Genomic DNA, 22,137 nt, shown 5'->3' on the forward strand with positions numbered 1-22,137 from the left:
GCATTACCACTGACTCGAAATAATAGCAAGTGAGACTTTATAATACACAATTGCAGTTACAGATTTGTTATTTATTCGGTGCAATCTATACTACTTTTACGTAGTAGATAATTTATATAGCAAAGAGAATGATCTCAACAATTTACAAAGTATTCACTAATTATGTTCAAAATATAGATCTTACATTAAATCAATATTGTAACATTTACTGAGGAAGACGCCCTCCATATTTTTCAAACTTTTTACACGATTATAATGTACGTTATTAAACTAAAATACCCACAAAAATCACGATTCTAGGTACTTTAGTTTAGTCAAAATCAGAGCTTTTGAATAAAACGCAGCTAGGAACCGTCGTTTAAATATTACGATGGAAATATTAATCGAGCACGTACTCGATGTTCATAACACATTACGTACATGGCATGCTGGACACTCAACACACATCAAAAAACCGTGCCATAACATGACCGATGGAGTGACATGCATTGACGACATCAGTGCTGGTAACAAACTCACATTTTCTTTGCTTAACATATCTGACAGTAAAAGCTAACATTTTATGGAAAAAGAAATACTAATCTATTTTTATGGAAATGTTACAACATCCCAGCAAACACAGTTATAATTTGGGTTTTGGTTTAGAAAAAAAGTTTTATAACATTTAATGTTGGGTTATAAAGATTATGAAAACGTTTTAAAACGTTTTGTATGAAAACACTGCAACAATATTTTTAAAATGTTTTCAAGATATTATTGTAAACTATTTTTTACAAACATTGTTGCCACATATTTTGTCAACACTTAAATAACATTATGTTAAATTATTTTTTTAATGTTATGAAAACGATTTATACCTTTTATCTACAGTTTATATAACCCGACATTTAAACGCTTTCTGGTAACCTTTTGTGATTGATGTCGAAAATGTTTTGTGTTTATAGGATGGCTTTAAGGGCATTCGTCACTACGCATGTTGACCAGTGCAGTAACCAACGATGTGAGCAACGGCTTGACGTATTTCAATTCGTTCAATGGAAAGAAGATGCCTACTTTCATTCGGTAAAATATGCACGGTCCCATCCCGTGAAATTTCACCTCATATAAATATTCTTACTATATCAAGATTAATTTATATACCTGTAATAATATAAAGTAGTTCAGGTGAATGTAAACTGCATGCATACTACACTTTACCCGACTGCAGAATGAAGCCCGGGTATGAAGTCAGACGCATTACGAACCGAATGTAAGAAACGCCTAACGTTATGTACAGGATGTCCCAATAAAAACAAAACCCTCATTGTGCCCTCTGTGTATGATGATCCAAGTACCGGTTCGCTCGCTATTCGAGAGGCGTCGCGGTTTGTGAACGGGCTAGTTCTAGACAAGTAGGCATAATGAAAATGGCATCATAGTCCACAGTTCCGAAGGGGCTGTACAATAATTATGAGCCCTGTGGTACGGAACGTTTTAAGTGCCATCAGATAGCAAGATCATTATCTTGACAAGATGACATAATATAGGCCTAGGTATTATTACAAATATTATATGTAAATGGCGACATGATACCTATATTATGTCATCTTGTCAAGATAATTACCTTGCTGTCTGATGGCACTTAAAACGTTCCGTACTGTGGAGGGTACAATTATGAGCAACATTTTTGGTAATCCAAAAAGGGGGAAGCAATTTTGGCATATCGGAGGAAGGGGTCAAGCTATTTTTGGCACATATTTACCGGCACAGCTGTAAAAAAAAAGCTTAGGAAAACATACAGAAATGTTCAAATAGTTTAAAATTTCCTACTCGCTGCGCTCGCATGATAATTATTATAATGACCATTAACGTTTGAAAATTTGGTTATCAAAATTTGGCACGTGCAAAGAGGGACAATGTTTTGGCAAGCCTAGAATGAGGGCATGCAAGGTTGGCAGGCTGCGAAGGCAGCAAACAATATTTGGCACGCCATTGGAAATTTTACACCTAGGGCTAATTTAATTTTGTTCGGCTGAAAATTATAATGGGACATTTCTAAGAGTGAAAACTACTAGTAACATTTTGTGGAAAATAAATACAAAATCTATTTCTTTATTGATATGGAGAGTCGCGCTGACTCACATTTGTTTGTTGGCTTTACGTGGGGCTCGCGACCCTTGAGTCGCCATCTTTTTCTTCCTGGAACCGCTTCTAGTGCAGACACCCGATTTTTTTATGCGCAGTAAAGCCTCGCTTGTATTTCTTCGAATCTGTACCCGATGTAGTATCATATGCATTAAAGACTCGCTTGTACTTCATCCAATGCCACCATTTATACTCGATTAATTCTACCGGAATGGATTTTGTCTCCCTCTTTATTTTGCTCGGGTCATATGCAAGATAATGGCCTGAAAAAAGAAAAAAGAAAATTGATGTCTTGATGATTTTTCTGTTCGTTTTATTTAGTATTATACTATTAATATAGTGCCATATCGAAGGTTGAGAACCAGAAAGCCTTAACTCAACTTCAGAAATGCCATTTAGAGAAAAACAAATTTTAATATTTTTGCGAACTAAACCTATTTATAACTAACAAATTAAAGGCCCATTCAGTGATTTATTCATCCGGACGATCGTAAAAATCATCAAAATTCAGATTTTGGTACATTTGTCATTGTCATAGATGTGCTAACATAGCCTACTAGTGGTTCAGCCGAAAGCCGTGTATTTAAAGGTGAACCTCATTGAAAATAAAGTTATATATCAATGGAAAGCTTATGATGTCAGGATACTAAAAACTATTTTTTCGATTTTTTTTTGATGGCCAATAAAGTTGAAAAATTAAAAAAAGGAATGAATTTTTGGGTTTTTTTAAGGCGCCCAAAAAGCACCCAAATCAATCGTCTATGACCTTGGGAATGCTCGTGACGTAATTAAGCTCAGGGTTCGCAGTCACGTGAACCTACTCGGAAACATGTAAACAAGTCTTGCTTCCTGTACTTTGCAAGCTGTCCGGCAAGTCTGATTTTCACAATAAAGCTTGAAATTAGAGGAATCGTCAAGTTGCTGGTTCCTTCTATATATATTAGAAATAATAGAATTATTGTCAGCACATAAATTTTCCGTAAATTTTTGACAAAATCAGTCATAACTCGCTGGGTATAATTGGGTAATTGAGTTTGAATTTCGCGCTGGGATCAATTCCATGCACAATGCTTGCTGCTACCGCTCATGTCATGGACTGAATAAACATGATCGAAAAACAAATTAAATACTTGTTTGTGATATTACCTATTCTTGATTCATTTGAAAATATCTGATATTTAAAAATATCGTCTTGCCGTAATCAATTCATAAAAAAACGCCGATTTCATCAAATCCAGCCCATAAAGGTTTTCATATTTAGCTCATTGCGGTAAATACATTCTTTCCACGAAATCACGATTGAAAGAAACATACTTTATTATAAAATAAGTACAATTTAGGCTTAGTAGATGGAATTCTGAAATCTGAATAAAATTAAAATATTGTCACTTGTGTCACGATTCTTTAATGATAGTACAATCAGTGTACGGTACTAAAAAAGTGAAACATTCATGTTTATAGATTACCGAACACGATGCGTAAATTGCTGCTGAAGAAATGGCATGGACCCGACCAAGGTGGATACATGCGCAAACCCCGGGCGCAAACACAGCGAGTCGCTTCGTCCGGTAGCACTTGCGGTGTGTGTTGCAGACTTGCAGCAGATTTGATCAAGTCTGCTTTTGTATGCATTTTCTCAATAAAGCTTGAAATTAGAGGAATATCCTAGTTGCAAATAGAATTATTGTGAAGACATAAATTTTCCGTAAATTTTGGACAAAATCAGTCGAAACTGGCTGGGTATAATTGGGTTATTGAGTTCGAATTTCGCGCTGTGATCAATTCCATGCGCAAATGCTTGCTGCGACCGGTGACCGGTCATGGCAAAATATAAATATATACATCAAATTAAATACTTGCTTATCAAGTGACATTCCCTGTTCTTGATTCATTTTGAAATATCTGATTTCTAAAAAAAATTTGTCTTGCAGTAATCAAAAAAGATTTCATTAAATCCAGCTCATAAAAAGGTTTTCATATCTAGCGCCGTGATCATTCCCCGGTCGGAAAATCATTCATTGCGCAAAATATTCTTTCCATGAATTTACATGAAAGAAACAAATACTTTATAAATATATACAATTTAGGCTTAGTAGATCGAATATTTGATGGAATTCTGAAATCTAAATTAGAATATTGTCATTTCTGTCACAGTTCATGATCGGTGTAGCCCTACTGAAAAAGACAAACATCCAAGTAATTGTTGTATGGATGATGGTAGTAGCAAAATACTGAAGAAATTGCAGGGAGCTGATGTCTGCGAGGCGGATATGCCCAAACAGCGCTAGCGCTTCGCTTCACTTCTGCTGTGTATTAGCTGATTTGATCAATCGTTCCTTGATATTTGGAACATTTACAAGAAAAATTTTGCTGATGAAGTAGCAATAAGTTGGAAATATCAGAATGTGAATATCAAATCGGTCAGTTTGTCTGCAAGTACAGTACAGTCGCGGATACCGAACACTCGGCGACTGAGACTCAGTCAGTCACTGACTGCGTCCACCCCGTACGTATATGTATCTACGAGTTAGCCTATCATACATGACCGGTTGTATAGCTAAGAAATAATAAAAAAAAATCCTGTACATGTACCTTATTCTATTCCTTCATTTTCTCATTATGATAAGTTCATCTCAACTTGGTGTGACGATCTGAACTGGTAGCACTTATCAGTTATTTTTGCAATCTGTTTTCATTCCGGTTCTTCGGCGAATCTTCGCTCTTCGTGCTTTACTGTAATATTCCCTATACATATCGTGGATGGCTTGGCCTATCCCAAATCACCCCGGCCAGCACTTTTTCCATTTTTATCCACACACTTTATTCAGGAACTTCATTCTTGATTTGATCATGATGTTTCCTTCATGTTATTCTTATTTTATTGAAGATATTTTTCATGTAAAGTAAGTTGGCAATGACTGAATTCGTACATTGGCCCGATGCATGCCACAGTAATGCATGGACATTGTGTTTACAATCAAACTCGGAAGTAACTGTGTGTCCCCGAGCTGACGTCATAAAGGAAAGCGCCCAATTTGAACGATTTCGTTTTGTAATTTAGGGGGGAGGTGCCAATATCCAATCTTTGCATGGAGATTATGTCTAGCCTGGTACGTTAGGCAAATAAAAAATATTCTTTTCTGCTTCCTGACATCATAAGCGTTCCATTGATATATAACTTTATTTTCAATGAGGTTCACCTTTAAGACAAAATCAGACATTTCACACGAATCTGTAATTTATATAGATACTGACAGTATCTAAATTAGCTACATGTATTTGAATGGGGCTTCAACTTCGTCAGTACTGCTGTTTTCTTCGTTTTTCCCAAATTTGTCATTTCAAAATACCAAATGACAATTTATAAACAATTATAAACAATTTTATTTTTTTTACCCTTGCGCTGGAATCACTGAATGGGTCTTTAACTCAAATGTGGTCCTATTTTATTTATTTATTTATTTATTTGGCTTCATACACTGGTTACAATAACAAATAACAAAATTAGAAAAGAGATGGATAAATATATTGCACAGAGTAAAAGTATAAAAGACATATATATATATATACATGTGAATAAAACGCACCACGGATCCAGCACATGTAGGAGAGATACCAGTGTAGAGGATTGGGATGAACAGGTGCATATCACCTCTAAGACCATCCCACCTCAAGATCAAAAATTTAATTCAGACACCCTACAAATAGCACAGCTGCATACGGAGACCCACGTACAAATGTCAGCCGGCCGAAAATTTAACTCAAAATGAGAATGCAAAAAATTAACCACATTGCTTTTAAAAACAGAATAAGATGAAGAGGACCTAACACTAAGTGGAAGCTGATTCCAAATTGGCACAATGCGGTTAAAAAAAATGGACTTAAAAGCTTCCGTTTTGCAGAAGGGGATCCTAAGGCGCAAGGTGTCACATGTTGATCTTGTGTTGGGACGGTCTTGCCCAATCTCTGACTTGTAAAACTTGACATACTTGTAGACTTGACACAACTTGTAGATTTCCCATAGTCCTATTACTGGAAGTTGTATCCTATTTATTATAGCAAAATGTCAATGAATTGGAATATGTAGTTAATTCGATTGGGTTAATGTTTTCCGATTTCCAGTGGGTGCTGTCGATTATTTTGGTACCAACATCTCCAAATGGCCAAAAAGTGAGTTAAGCATTTCTGGTTCTGAACCCTCAATATTACGAAGGTTCTAGGCTATACCATAGTCGATTTTTGATAAATAAAAATATGCTATTAATCATGATGAACACATTCAGTTGAACTCGAAATTATACTGATATTTATTACATCAAAATACTAGTAAATGGTTATAAAAAAAGTAATCCCCTCGCCGCTGAAGTTTTCACTGAACGCGAACCCGCAGAGATTTCGCAAACTGATTTGTTTACGTCAGGAGCACACACAAAAGTAGCCTATATACCAAGCTTGACATTTGGAACAAAAAAAAAATATTTTAACCTAATTCAAATTTTCAACTTCACGTGGTGTGTTTTTTTTACACAAACCAAATTAGATTTCCCATAGGCCTAATTATTTATTTTAACTAGATATTATTACATAATAGGTAATTTTGCAGTTAATGGGAATTATGGAAACTATTAAATGTCCTTAAATTGACATATTTTTGTTCATATTTTACTGCTCACGTTCACTTCGACTTCTAGAGACTTCAATGGCAAAGTGGCATTGTAGTAGATAAAGGGTGAAACATACCATTACCATTGATAATCGACGTCTTGTTGAGGAATACGCTGGCGAAGTTACGTAATTAATCGGATTAATTACCATAGTAATAGGTGAAAACAATTTTGAACATATCGCGCTGCACTACAAGCAGGTTACACTCATCACCTGTGTATGTCTGCAATCATAGATTGAATACAATACTGATCTTTTTTAAAGATACTAATCTTACAGGTGCAAGTAATCAGCATGATATGGTTCAATGAAGAGGTATCGCGTGAACGTATCAGTGCAGCGCGGTATATTCAAAAATTGTTTTCACCTATTGCTATGGTAGTTAATCCGATTATTACGTAACTTCGCCAGCGTATGGTGAGCATGTAAACATGCGATCCATACCTCAACAAGACACCGATTATCTATGGTAATGGTGTGTTTTGAACCGTTAATCTTACATAATACGTCTAGCCCTTTTCTATTCACAGATTATCCATTGTATTTCTTTTATTCAAGGTTCCTTGCCTCGACCATTACCTAGAGTAATGGAGGTAGCTATTGCCCAGAGACCATTATCAACACAACAGCTCAAGATAACGGTCTCGGGCAGCGAGCTAAACAAAAGGAATACCATGGACATTCTAGAAACACTATCGAAAAGATCACAACATACATGTAGAATCTGAGTTGGTTAATAGTCTCAGATAGAATTACGGAACAAATGCATTTACAGCTCGATTTAAATGCAAATGTTACATGTCAAGAGAAAATTATAGAGGGCTCCTGCAACCGTATAACAGTCATTCATATAACACCACTGCACTTGTACTCAGTTAAATTTATGCAAATTACATTTTAATTAGCATAACGAAGTAATATCCATAAATAAAAAAGTAGCCGTTTCGTTGAATGTATACTCAGTATACAATGTATGTACAATTTTGTATATAAACTTGCCATTAGTTTTTAGAAGGTCCCGACCAGGGGAGCTTCGCAAACTAACCTGCAGTACTCATTACAAGACAAGAGGCTGGGGTACAAAGCCTTACTGTGACCTACCCATTATGGGGAGCACCAATGGAGGTTTTTCAAATATCTGCTTACACTCACATTTTGCTAAGATATTAATTTCATGGTGTTGAAACAGATCGTAGTCCAAACGTTGACAACTCAATTTGCATTATTCATTAATCATTTGAATAACAATGGTTACGTGGTGAATACACTCCAGCGGATTAACTATGCAAGTGAATAACCTACCAAACCACTTCAAATACAGATGTCAATTGAGATCAATTCTGTATTGATTTGATTAAATCACTTGAATTTGTCATTATATAGACTCGTACGCAGGACACATGGGAAGAATATTACACTATCTTGGGGTGTTTTTATTTTGGGAAAAACCCACAACTTAATAATACATCAGGTTTTTTTTTCCATTTTGTCTTTTGGAAAATTAACAAACCATTACAACAAATTCGTTTATTTTTGCTCGCCGTATGAAGATAAATCTTCTAAACGTTGAAGTTTCTGAACCGCATTTCGCAAACTCTCTAATGAAAGCTGAGAGGTTGTCAATGTTATATCATGCTACTCACCACGGTGATATATGCTTTCAAACGTATTCATGCCCTCCAGCAACTCTTCATTTTGTTTCTTGGATACTGCCTCAAGAAGTCTACGATTTGCTCCGATACGATCTGTGATCAGGTTGTTTGGTAAATCCTGTAAATAATGCAATAAATAAATAAATAAATAAATAAATAAATAAATAAATAAATAAATAAATAAATAAATAAATAAATAAATAAATAAATAAATAAATAAATAAATAAATAAATAAATATTATATTGAGAGGGTACGGTGAATCGAAAGATTGCGGGTTCGAACCCCGGCGGCGGTGCTATCGCATTGTGCCCTTAGACTAAGCTCTTAACTTCTATTGTCTCTCCTCACCCAAGTGCATAAATGGGTATCGGCATATTATAGTATTGGGAAGGTAAAACAGATTAGTTGTGGCGAACACCTGCTCCCAACAAGTTAATTCAGGGGAGTCTGGTCCAAAACGCCAAGGCAAGGGATATGAGCACTTCGGCACGTGTGCATTGCTACGGTTTGACTTTACATGTTACCTGGCCGAACTGGCGCATAATGGATGCACAGGCGGTATAGGACACGCGACACGTGACGTACGAGATAATTTTGCTTTGACACCACATAACAAATTTAGGATTGTTTGTGAAGATTTCATAGTTATGTGTTAATCCAATTAATGGCGACCATACTGCAGTTACTGTCCGTTTTCCTATACAAAATACACAGTGCTCTTTCTCATTGACGCGTGACCTCTACAAATAGCCTACGTTAAAAGTATGGGGATATGCCTAGTTAACGTCGCTGTGTGAAAAATAACCGGCCAATATTAAAAGTACTCTTCTAAAGTTCTAGAAAATATAGTTTTGTAACATGTCCTAAATTTTTAGCTAATTTAGATGTTTGGAAATATGCGTACTTTGGTGTTTTAGTTAATGTTATAGGTAATAGTACATTGCCTAGTTAACATCGCTGTGTGAAAAATAACCGGCCAATATTAAAAGTACTCTTCTAAAATTCTAGACAATAATTATAGTTTTGTAACATGCCCTAAATTTTAGCTAATTTAGATGTTTGGAAATATGCGTACTTTGGTGTTTTAGGAAGGATATGTAAACGACAGATAACACCAAAAATATGAAGAAATTATTTCCAAACCGTGTTAAGTCTGCAAACCACCATGTTTCTCATTTTCAAGAACGCTGGTTAACAATAAGCACGTATTGTCTCATTTCGTAAACAAAGACCACACACACTTGTTCTCTAGCGCTCGCTTTATAATCGTTCACCCAACTGAAAGTATAATCCCAGCTCATTGCTCCATTGTACGTGTAAAGCAGACACATATGTTGTGTGTATTTAACCAGAGAAGATATGATTTAATCAATTGAGCTGTTTTCAATGAGTGTTATCTTGGTTTAATAGCTTTTAATGGGGTTAAAGCAAAGGTCGAATTGAATTCTACTGTAGACATGACTGCATCATGCGTCATGGCGATATCGCATCCGCCACCATTTCTTACTGTTATATTATATTTTCTGAAATTTGACGATCCAATTCGATGTATTTCAGAAGAAATCATGAAAAAACAGGCGAATAGTGGTTACCACCTTCGAATAGGAAAGAATGAATCGGTGAATACCAATTCGCACGAAGAAATAGGTCCAAAATAATAGAGGGCGCTATAGTTATATAGGGACCTACCCTTAAAACAAAAATAAAGAAATACATAACGGGTGAAATAAATAAAAAGCAAGACCTTATATTGTCGAGCATGATACGAGGAACATGTAAAAAACATAAGAGTGCATGCCCACACTATATATATACAGAGTTAATTTAACAATTAATCAATACACTTTGAAGAATCAAACAGCAAAAAAGGAGCTAAACTCACTAATATATCCAGCTGCGATGAAGTCTCTTCTGGTACTGCCAGGCAATCCTTAGCCGTCGACTTGTACGAAGCGGCCTGAATTTGCATAATTGCTAACCCTTGTGGGGAGGTCGAGGCAGTAAATGTATACACCAAGAATTGGCTTCCGGCTGAAAAGGGCAAGAATAAATTAAAGCAATATTATAACATTTTCAAACAAAATAGATTAGCATTTCTTTGCCATAAAATGTTAGCTTTTACTGTCAGATATATTCCCTTTTATTATTGAGCCGAACAACTACGGCAAAGCAAAGAAAATTGGAATTTACCACCAGCGCACATGTCGCCAATACGTACCACTCCTTCGGTCATGTTGTGGTACGACCCTTTGTTGTGTATATCACCGTCGCGCACGCCGTGACGTACTGTGTGTTATGAACATCGTGTATGCGTTCGAGTAATAATTCCATCGCAATAATATAGCACCGGTTCCGGCGTTTTATTCAAAATCTCGGATTTTGACAAAACTACAGCACTTAGAGTCTTGATTTTTGCAGGGTATATTGGTTTAATAAAGTACAATTTAATCGTGTAAAAAAGGAATTTTAAAAATTCAGTGAGGTAAATCACGTGATTGTAAACACCGAACCTGATTGGTTAATAAGCTGCGAGTAACGTTAAAGAAGCTACGCGTAGCAGGCTCCACGTAATGAGCCGCTTAGCTTGCCATAGACGTATCTCGTCCTGGAAACAAGTCTATCAGCCAGCCTATAGGGTTAGGGTTGGATATACGCAGGGCTGTCAACTCTCACGCATTGGCCGTGAGTCTCACGCATTGGGTCACTTTCTCACGGTCTCACGCCAAGGTAGTATAATCTCACGCCAAGGTAGTAAAGCTCACGCAAAAAGCTGGAAAATGAGTAAAATCTCACGCATCGTCATGAATAATTTGTTGCTCCTACCCCCCCCCCCCCCGCTTTTCACATTCTCGAGCGCCGTGGCTCAAATAATCATGGTACAAAATGAACATTGGAGTCGGCAAATCCCGGTACGTCTCTGTCTCACGCCAAGCAATTCCAAAAAGTTGACAGCCCTGTATACGCCGTGATATTTTTTTTTTGTTTCTCATGCCCCCAAACAGGGCTTTTATTTTCCTCTTGCAACAAAATGGCACATAAAAACATGGGAAATGATATTACAAATACATTACAAATATACGTTACCGAAATTTAAAAATCAATTAATGAGATACAATAAGACTAATTCATCGCCGAAAAGACGCAGCGACGTAAAAGCGATCCAGTCGCTGAATTTACACAGTGACGCATCAGGTAAAAGATATAAGCCGATACCTCACTGTGTCCCTTCAACGACCATTGAAGCTGTATCACGCCACCACGTCCACCCAGCAACGAATTCAATATTCAAATCAAATGTATGATAGGACTCCACTTATTCAAGTGAAATTCTTCTTTACAGTTTCTTTTAGCACAATAATTCTCAAGTTTTTCTACATCAGCAATCATATTTTTAACAGCATTAAAAGACAATCTAGACTCATCCCATTTACATTTATAAACATAATATTTCACAATGAGAATGATTTGGTTGATTATTAGAGAATCCTCCGAATCTGTATCAATAAGACCATACAATTTAATAAAAGCTGTAAGGTCAGGTATCACATCAAAATATTCCTTAACTGTTTGCCACAATAAATTAACAACTTCACAATATGCAAATATGTGTGTAATAGTTTCCCTTTCTTTATGACAGAACGTACATACATCAATGTCCTTCAAATTAATCTTAAAAAGCCAGGCGTTTGTTGGAAGGATGTTATGGATAATTCTATACTGAAACCACCTCAATTTTGAATTAAGAGTAGTTTTGAATGGCAAAATAAAAATTTTACAACACTCACTGTCAGAAAGATTGTATACTCTTTTCAAAGAAGACTGACTCACTGGTTCTTTCTTGATATCATCAATGAAACAAGAATAAATATATTTTGATCTTAATTTGATAAGTGGTATTGGTGTTGTGCCATTTGATAGGGTCAAGCCCTCATCAATATTATTAGGTCTAAAAATACCTTCATTTCGGATCATATCACGCCAATGTTTAGGAATTGCATCAATAAGACCATACCACTTAGGGGCTGTGCAATAATTATCAGCCCCCGGGGGTAAAATTTCGAACGGCTCGCCAAAAATCGCTTGCCCCCCTCTCGGCCCGCCAAAAATCGCTTGCCCCCCTCTCGGCCCGCCAAAATTCTTTGCCCCCCCCTTGAACATGCCAAATTTTTGGGATCCCAAATTCCAAACTTTGAATGGTCTAGATGTATGTTGCGAGCCCAGCGAGCAGGAAAATTTGCATATTTAAGCGTTTCCGTACCGTTTTCCTAAGCCTTTTAAAGCATTTTATTAAAAGGTGCCCCGTGAATGCGTGCCAAAATCGCTTGCCCCCCCTCTCGGCTTGCCAAAATTGCAAGCCCCCCTTTTCGTCTCGCCAAAAATTTCTTGCCCCCCCCCCCAATTTTACCCTCCCCCCCAGGGCTCATAATTATTGCACAGCCCCTTAATAATATCAATGCCGCTAAAGTTGCACCCACCAAGTAAGTCAGGCTTCTTTATATAACCATTATCATCAAAGAAATCATATATTGTGTGGAAACCTGCTTCCTCAAATTTTGCATAATAAACAGACTGATTTCCAATGAGAATAAATCTATTATTCCAAATAACTTGTTGACACACCTCTTTAGCATTTTTTGGGTTATTTAAACTAAGGTTAGACCACAATAAAAAACACTGAAAATAAAATGGAGGAAGTATACCAAATAATGATTTGGGATCATAACTACAATTGAGAATATTTTGTCCCCCAAATTTATTCAAGTAAGATAAAAGGATATATTTCCAGCCAGCCTCATTTGGCATCACCAAGCGTTGGAGCCACATAACAGATTGAGTATTGACCCTTGATTTTAAATCGACCATATTCAATCCACCTTCATTCAACTTTCTACAACTTACAGAGCGTTTTATCTTGTCTGGACCACTCCAAATGAACTGATAAATAATTTCATTCACCTTCTTTTGAATCTTATTTGGCATTCCAATCATAGACGAAGTGTACAAAAATTTAGATAACCCAAATGTTTTCACGATAACAATTTTTCCCATAACAGAAAGATCCCTCATTCTCCACATATTCAAACATTTCGTAAGAGACTTAAGTTTCTCATTGTAATTCAAATTAACCATTGCATTATCATCATACGTAAAATAAATGCCCAACACCTTTACAATATTTGTCCATTGAACATCCCCTGGTTTTGTCGTACTATTGCGCATACATCCCAGCCACATTGCTTCCGTTTTATGATAATTAACTTTTAAACTCGAGAGGGATTGATAATCCCTTAGTACCTGCAATACACATGTAACATCATTAACTCCATTTAAAAATAAACACATATCATCAGCATAACAAGAGAGTTTCACCTGTGTGTTTGGACCCACTTGAATACCCTTGATATCATCTCTATTGTATAACTGAATGCATAGAATTTGAAGAACCAGATTAAAGAGCTGACAGCTGAGCGCATCGCCCTGCCTGAGACCGCGTTGAATGGGGAAGTACCCAGTTGACATTCCATTGTTCATTACACAACTGGTGATATTGGTATAGAAGGTCTTAACCCATTTTTGAATGGAGATTCCAAAATTGAATGCTTTCATAACCTTATGCAAAAATTCATGGTCAATTGAATCATACGCCTTCTCGAAGTCAATACACAATAAAATGCCAGGGATGTTCTTATCTTTTGTTTAATACAACATATCTGCGACAGTCCTCACAGAGTCCCCAATGTACCTTCCCTCAACAAAAGCAGACTGATATGGGCCAATTAGCTTGGGTGTTACCATGGCGATACGTTCAGCGACAGCTCTGGAACCTATTTTTAAATCAACATTAAGGAGTGTTATAGGCCTATAATTTTCAACACGGCGTTTATCCTTACCATCTTTTAAAATGAGTGTAATAACTCCTTGCTTTTATGAATTTGAAAGTTCACCCATACGATAATTAGCATTTAAACAATTAACTAAATACACACCAAATTCTACCCAAAATGTTTTATAAAATAATACAGAAAGACCATCATTGCCAGGTGATTTACCAATTTTCATTTTACAAAGTATCTTATAACACTCATCATAGGAAAGTTCTCCCTCACACATGTTACTATCATCATCAGATAATTTAGTAATATATGGACTGTTCAAAAATTCATGAGCATGAGGTGTATTAAAATCCACTTCCTTTGGAGAATACAATGTAGAGTAAAATTTCTTAATTTCTTTTAGAATACTTTCGTTATCTACACACTCTGTACCATCATCATTAAGGACACATCTAACAGTGCTTTTAACCTTATTAGTTTTTTCAAGATTGAGGAAATATGTGTCCTCTGTGATATGTTTCCTCGGCTTGAAATGTTTCCTCTGTTTTGAAACAAAGAGGAAAACAGAAGAGGGCAATTCCATGTTAAAACGGATTTGTTTTTTAAATATATATGAACTTTACAAAATTGATGATATATTTTGAGTATACACCTTTAAAAGCTTTTAAAGTTAACAAAATAACAATTTCAACTGAATATATCAGCTATTTGTTTTGCGTCGATGTAAGGGATATCATGTATTTACCAACATTTTGTTAACAGCAGATAGTCAAAAGTAATTGTCTTTTCTTTCTCATATGTGACCGTACACCACGAATGAGCCGTAAAGTCGGCCCGGTCAATTTTGTATTGTTTCTTTGTATATATACAGGGTGTCCCAGAATGATCTATACTGGGAAAGTTGCATTTTTAAGGCATGAAGATCATTACTATTGGTAGTATTTTTAATTTGTGTTAAATCTACATAATTATATTCAGCTTTCTGAGGAATGTTAGATTTTAGATATTGAACATTTCTAATAGAAGTTACAGGATATTACTAAAAGAAGTTTGGACAAAACAACCTATTTTGAAAATTACTAACCGTTCACCACAAAGTTATTTGGAAAATGATATGCAGGTACATTTGTTTTGTTCTGATCTGATGTTCTTATTTCTACAAAATAGTCGATATCTATCAATTAATTATGATGTCACGAAGCAATCCTTGTATAAATGAAGAATTTGTTACGCTTGAGTGACCTTATACTATTCTTTTTCTGGCGGCAGTTTTGCAGATAATTGTTGCGGTGTATGTGTTTCATCATTTGAAATGCCGGCAGAGAGGGATTTGTCATAAAAGTATAGAGAAGGTGTGTCCTTAGTGTCGCAGCATGTATTTATGTCGACAATATTGGCAAACCCACGGCTACGTAACGGAGAAGATTGAAATTAATTGCGGAGGATCCTTGAAGATGTTATATCCTCTGTAAAGACATTTTTGGGTAAAAATATCCAGAAGCGGGGGTTATGGTTTGTTGAACTTTGCTCCTTCAACAAAATGGTACCTTTTCGGTTTTACATGTGGCTCTTTTCCACCTTGCTGGTAATAAATATCAAACAGTCATAATTGGCGGTCATTTCAAATCATCCCCAAGTCAACGAGGTTCAGGAATGTCCTCTTATTGTTCATTGTTGGTTATACATACCTAGACAAAATACAATGCTTTGTAACCCACCACTTGAACAGGATTAAGCCGAAGCAAACAAAGGCTAGAGCTATTTAAGAATTCAATAGACATAGGTAGAAGCTTATTATCCTCTTCAACAATAGAATTATTGATTGGTGTAAAAGGTGTTTGACTAGCGTTATCAAAATGAGATACATGTTGCACCAACTTAAATTACCTATGAATACGACCTTCATGCACATTTTGCACTGTATCCCGGAATAAAAAAAAAAAAAAAAAATATTTCTTTTTTATGACAGGGCTGTTTGATACTTATTTTATTAATATAAAGAATGACAAATTGGGAAGCTGTATTGGTAACAGCCATGATGGCATGGCAAGTTGAATAATTTTAACATGTAACACGAGTCACAAAAAGAACAACTTTTTAATGCACTAAAATGTAAAGGGTTGTAAATGTTCCCTTTCATTTTTTCTCCTGCTTTGAACCATATCTCGTATTTATTTCATAAGGTTTTTGGTTTGCTGCAATTGTCCCAACAGAGAGAGAGAGAGAAAGAGAGAGAGAGAGAGAGTTTTGAATGGTAAATAAAACCTTGATATCTCAAAAACAACTTTGGCGACATTGTCTTCATTTTGCTTGGTCGAGTCACATTATAGGTAATGGGTAAGCTTACGTACCTGGGAATTCACCGTCGTCAACAGCAGGTTGAAGCACCCAGTTTCCATCTTTCCTGGACAGGAACCAATCACCGTAATCCTTGCCGTAATCAGCCGTATCAACATACCAATGCCGTTTCAATGGTTTATCTTTGTTCGAACACTCGTACGTTGCCTATTTTAAAAGAGTATTATGTCAGAGATTCAATGTTAGGCAATATAATATGTTTAAAGCAATATAATGTGTGATTTGCATAAAGAACAGATTCCTATTTAAATGCTAGTTTTCATTGATCACATTGTCTCCTTTTAATTTCGAGCCAAATGAGGTAAAACAAAAAAAAATACTATTTCATTCCAATCCAACACCTACTATACAATGCGCGTATTAGCTCGCCAATCGTATTATCATGATATGGAGCGGAGCTTCACGCAGCTGAGACGTATAAATAAGACGTAAGACGAATAGCGATATGCACACAGTTTATACGTCACCTGAATCAATAATACGTGTGTAGGCCTATACATGAGCTGACATTCACGAGCAAGCACTCGGTGAACTCTGAATAAGACCGGAGATCTCCGGTTTTTATACAATTTTGCTGTAGTTAAAGCAGTTCATTTTATATAGTTTATTTTGCAATGAAAATTATTTGTTGTACTTAGCTTCACTTCAGTTCATTGTTTGCTATATTGTAATTTGTAGGCACTCTTTAGCAAAGTCGTAGTTCATTAAATTTACAACCGCGACAAAACAGGCGAAAATAATAACTTTATGCACAAGATTGGCAATTTAAAGAGAATTGGCCATTGCTCATTCTAGTGACGCTAGTATATGGACACTATAAGTGTGCTTTTTCCATTTAATGACATAAAATTTGAAAAAATATTGTAAGCATTAACACTTGAGGTTTTGACTTTTAAAACCTACATTTTGGTCAAAAAATGTGCTTGGATAGGTAGTTTTCAACAAATTTTCCACATTCGCCTTGCTATAACATTGAATTGCGTTATCTGTTGACCTAGTGACGAAAGGTGTTTTTAGGGGGAAGTGTTAGCTTTCGTTTGATATTAAAAAATTCTGATTGGATAAAGGGAACACTTGAGGTTTCGACAAAAACCAATCAAAGAGGCTCATTTTTCAGCTTGAAGCTCCACAGCTCTTACATTGCTATGCACTCAACCGTGCAGTGCAATTAAAGACTGTGTGGAGACAATTCGCTGCTTGTTGTTCTCTGCTTGGAAGCTATTGGTGCTCAGGTGTATCGAGGTGGAAACTGTGCGCATGATGGTTTATAAGAGAATCGTTTTTGTATAGAAACCTTTCCATATGACTACAATCATAGAATTTAGTTTTGGGACAGTTTAGGACCATGAACTAAAATTTGAAAAACGTCCATCAAAATTTACGTGACTGGGGCACACCGACATCGCCTGGATAATAATTACTTGGTACTGCAGAGATACTAAAATCAATACCCGGGATCGATACACGTGAATGTGCTATGCAGGATTTCATATTTAGACGAAAATCTTTGGATACCGGGGTAGAAAATGATGAATATCTCCCGTAAATGATTTCGTCTAAAGAAACCAAATTTGGTTCCTTGCACTTGAATATATATGTTCAACGGATATGATAGTCGTTAGCTAGCGTCTTGAGAAAGAAGCTTGCGTCTTGAACTCAAAAACTTGACAAAATTCTGATTTTATATGTGCCGAACTATAGTGCAGTGTAGGCCAATCGTGGAGGTAGTCTAAAAGCAGATGAACTATGGCGTATACCTTGCTCACTTACACACAGCAAGGTCAGTCACCGGGCTATTGCCAGTAGCCTTAGTCAGATGTCCTTCGGTCCATTATGCGTTTCAAAACTGTTAAACAGGTCGGAACAAAATGGCCATGCGTGGCGGTGGATTCAACCTACCATGGCGATTTCTGCCATGAAGATATCGGGGCGATGACACTGTGTGGGGATGGAATCAAGGAGTAAAATTGACCACGTGTCCCAACACAATAATTTTTAGATTGTAGCTTACTTTAATACTAGCTTTACTAACATCATGCAGTTATTGTTAACTACATGTATGCACACAACACAGGGGCACTCACAATAGGCAATTGAACCCTACTGGTAGCGCCGTGTTGTAGCTATTGAGGACGAACTATAGTTAGTATCATATATCAAAAAGTATAAAAGCTATGATTTTAGTACTTTTTCTCTGTTTCAAATACTTATTCTTTTCCAAATATCTGAATCTTCAACCCGGTACAATCTTTAATAACGGGGGAACATACATTTTTATTAAAAAGAATCCTACCATCTATCCAAACTCGCCGTGTTATTCCAATGCACATTTTACTTCACCGGGCAGCCATTTTTTGATCGTATTTTGAATATTGGCGTCATAAAACCGTCATAGGTACAAATTTAGTACTTTCTGTCAATCAATAATAGCTTATTCTCTACATGTCAATCTTTAAATAATTGGCATAGTCCTTATAATAACGGTACTCCGCCTTGATGAGTAAATGACAGCAAATAGCTGCAAGCCAGTGAAAAATATCCCAAAACACGATCAGTGGGGCTCCGTTCGTACATGTCAATAGAGTCATTATCGATTGGATTGGTCGTCCGTAGCGGACAATTTTGTCGCTCATTGGATCCATATTATCAGGTGGTAATAAATTTGCATTGGACAATAGATTACAATATAATGGTTTAGTACTGCATATATCGGTTTAATCTTCAATAAGCGGGTTTATGGCTGGAAAGGTCACGGTGAATTCGCCATGGACGTAAGTGCACTATGACTAACTTTTTGGTCCGATATGGACATATCTCTAAATGCCACGAAAGTATGACCCCATGAGTGGTGTCATATGAAAGAGGAAAACATAAAGAATTTAATAGAAATATTTCCACACCCGGGGGTGCTAATTATCATAAGACCCGGGTCAATATTTCTATTTTGAGTCCTTTCAAGATCCAAAGAAGCTATGACCCGCACGGTGTGTCAAACGAAAGAGAAAAAAGTGAAGAATAATTATAATAAAAATAATTTCCCCGCTCAGGGGTGACACTCCTCATAAGACTCGGGTCAATATTCATATTTTGGGTCTTTGTCTTATCTCAAAATCTCAAGAAGGTATACCCCATATCTCACATCGACCATAATATACTGCCAAAGGTCCATGGTTCAGCTATGGTGCGGTAACCGCTCTAGTTTTTGGGTTTTTTTTTTTTTTGTGGGACATAAGAGCACATCAGACATATCGAATTGAATTTTGAATATGATTACGAGGAATGTCCTTTTGATACCAAATAATTTTTTTTTTTTTAATTCGCGATATAATACAAATTTTATCACAAATTATTAAAATTAATTGAAGCTTTAACGTTTTAAACGATTAACGTTCTCTATTCCCCGTAAAAATCCAAAACTACGAACATTTACAAACTATTGCTTTTGCCCACCCCCACCCACACTGAATTCACTTTGTACCTTCCCCGGGGGGGGGTCTTCGAAAAAAAATACGGGGATGTGCCACGCAGACTTTCGGATGCTGTCTTTCTCTATACCTACTTTTTGCTGATTTTGCCACTCATCAGTAGGCCTATACCAATTTTCCACAAAAAACACCCAAAAAGCACCCAAATTTGCCCTAATTGGGCACTTTTAGGGGCACTTTTCCCGAATGCTCCCAATTGGGCGCATTGGTCTCCACTGAAAACCCACCCATTGATATACCAAAATTGCTGAAAAGGTACCCCAAAACCCGTGGCACATCCCCGTATACCTTCAACCAGGGAGAACCCCCTCCAGGATACCTTCCCCCTGCCCTCCCCAGTGGTGCCACTGCTGATAAACATGTTACCGGTATCTCTTTGTTGCTTACCTCGTTGCTGGGTGCTTCACTGCTACGTTGTTTTTTGCTTGCCATGACCGTCTGTTTTGAGCTAATACACATGCAAACTAGGCCTACTTAGTATTGCGCTGTAGGCCTACTTGGTTGAAGTGTCGCGTTGGCACGCGGACGCTACGTTGGCTAGCTACGTTAAGTTGGTTTAGTTGCCGGCAGGTGTAACTTAGTAGACGTATAGAAACCTGCCAGTTTGTTAACAATTGCCTGTTTCCAAACCTGCCGTTGTCTGGCCCCAGGGGGGACCACTCAAATATGGCAGTGTAGGGGAGAGCGGGGAGTGTTCGCCCTATATTTTTCTGACCAGCCTAGCGATGTCAATTTTAAGGTTAGGGATGACCTGATTAGCCCATGTGAAAGCCCTATGTCTTAGCTATATACAGCCACAATCCCAGCACTATAGTCCTTACAATAGCAACAGGATAGAGCAAACAAAAAAGTTTTGCAAAGTGGCGAGCTTGCCCCATATTGGGGCAGGTTCGCCCATAAGGTGGGGTAAGTTCACCCTAATCACAAAAAAAAAAGGTTTAAACATAGCATAACAATAACATATTAAGTGCAAACATTTAGCAAGAGTATACAGGAATTTCATTCTCTTCTGGGGAATCACTAAATTTGTTGCAGGTATCGGGTCAGGGTAAAATGTCGGGGTCCAAAGTGAGTGTAAACGTATCATGTTTACAACTTCGGGGAGATTATGGATTAGGACATAAACGGTGGTATGAGTAATACTGATACCACATAACTTTAAAAAACATGCTTTTCATTAGTTTTACCTTGTTTAATGGTATAATTAAAAATATTTTGCATAATACGCTGATGGGGCAGGTCCGCCCTCCAGTTTGGGGTAAGTCCGCCCGGGGAAGATACAGGGCGAACATGCCCCATCTTCAAAAGGGCGAACTAGCCCCTTGTGCACATTTTTGTATTTTCTTCAGGGTATGCAAAATACAAATCGAATAAGGAATTTATAACTGCATTAAATCTTTGACAAATCCCATATGTTCCCAATACAGATATCCATTAAAACCATCTGTATTTATGTATCAATGATAATACAACATTATTAATGCAAGAAAAAATTACGTTTGGGTGTAATTTTTTTGTTTTGGCTGCAGTTCGATGAACACATCCCTATATGTCGCGTAGCTAATATGAGAAGTTTATAATGACCTATGTCACCTACTTTTGCCATCACCAAATTCCCCGATAGCCGTAGTGCTGAGAAACAAGGGGTGGGCGAACCTACCCCTAGGGCGAACACTCCCCGCTCTCCCCTACGTATGCGTGACCAAATTTTTTTCAAACACCCCCTAAACGAGTTTTACCCTACCAGCAAATTTAGCCCCTTAATAAGGTAATTTAATATGAAATTGACCCCTATTGAGTGTTTGGCTAGTAGGCCTATGCAACAAATGTACCCTTTTTGGATTCGTAATTTACCAACAATTTGAAAAGGTACCCTAAACAAGTTGTTCAGATTCAGAAACTACCCTTATTCTTGAAAATCAGTGTTTTTTAGACCCTTAATGCGTCACGCGCGTAACTTGCCTTGCCTTAAAAAAAATACCCCCCCCCCCCGTGCCTTTTGCACCTGCCATTAAGT

At 36.9% G+C, this 22,137-nt stretch overlaps 1 protein-coding gene across 1 annotated transcript; it reads right to left on the reverse strand.

Moving 5' to 3' along the window:
* Positions 1-862: 862 nt before the first annotated feature.
* On the reverse strand, positions 863-20,733 carry LOC140169850 (uncharacterized). Its single transcript, XM_072193161.1, has 5 exons — positions 20,508-20,733; positions 16,629-16,782; positions 10,326-10,474; positions 8,433-8,559; positions 863-2,387 (listed from the first exon to the last, which is right to left on the reverse strand). Exons 1-5 carry the CDS (start codon positions 20,577-20,579, stop codon positions 2,191-2,193), a joined length of 699 nt encoding a protein of 232 aa, XP_072049262.1. The 5' UTR covers positions 20,580-20,733; the 3' UTR covers positions 863-2,190.
* Between the last annotated feature and the right edge of the window lie 1,404 nt (positions 20,734-22,137).

The sequence above is a fragment of the Amphiura filiformis genome, chromosome 14 (assembly GCF_039555335.1).
Source record: "Amphiura filiformis chromosome 14, Afil_fr2py, whole genome shotgun sequence".
NCBI classification, from domain to species: Eukaryota; Metazoa; Echinodermata; class Ophiuroidea; order Amphilepidida; family Amphiuridae; genus Amphiura; species Amphiura filiformis.

Bases quoted from the DNA above. Each gene is read 5' to 3' on its own strand.
- LOC140169850 (XM_072193161.1), bottom strand. From the start codon at position 20,579: ATGTGTATTAGCTCAAAACAGACGGTCATGGCAAGCAAAAAACAACGT. The intron at 8,560-10,325 runs GTGAGTTTAGCT...CATTATTTACAG, and splicing joins CATCGCAGCTGGATATATTA to GATTTACCAAACAACCTGAT. The intron at 2,388-8,432 runs GTGAGTAGCATG...TTCTTTTTTCAG, and splicing joins TGAAAGCATATATCACCGTG to GCCATTATCTTGCATATGAC.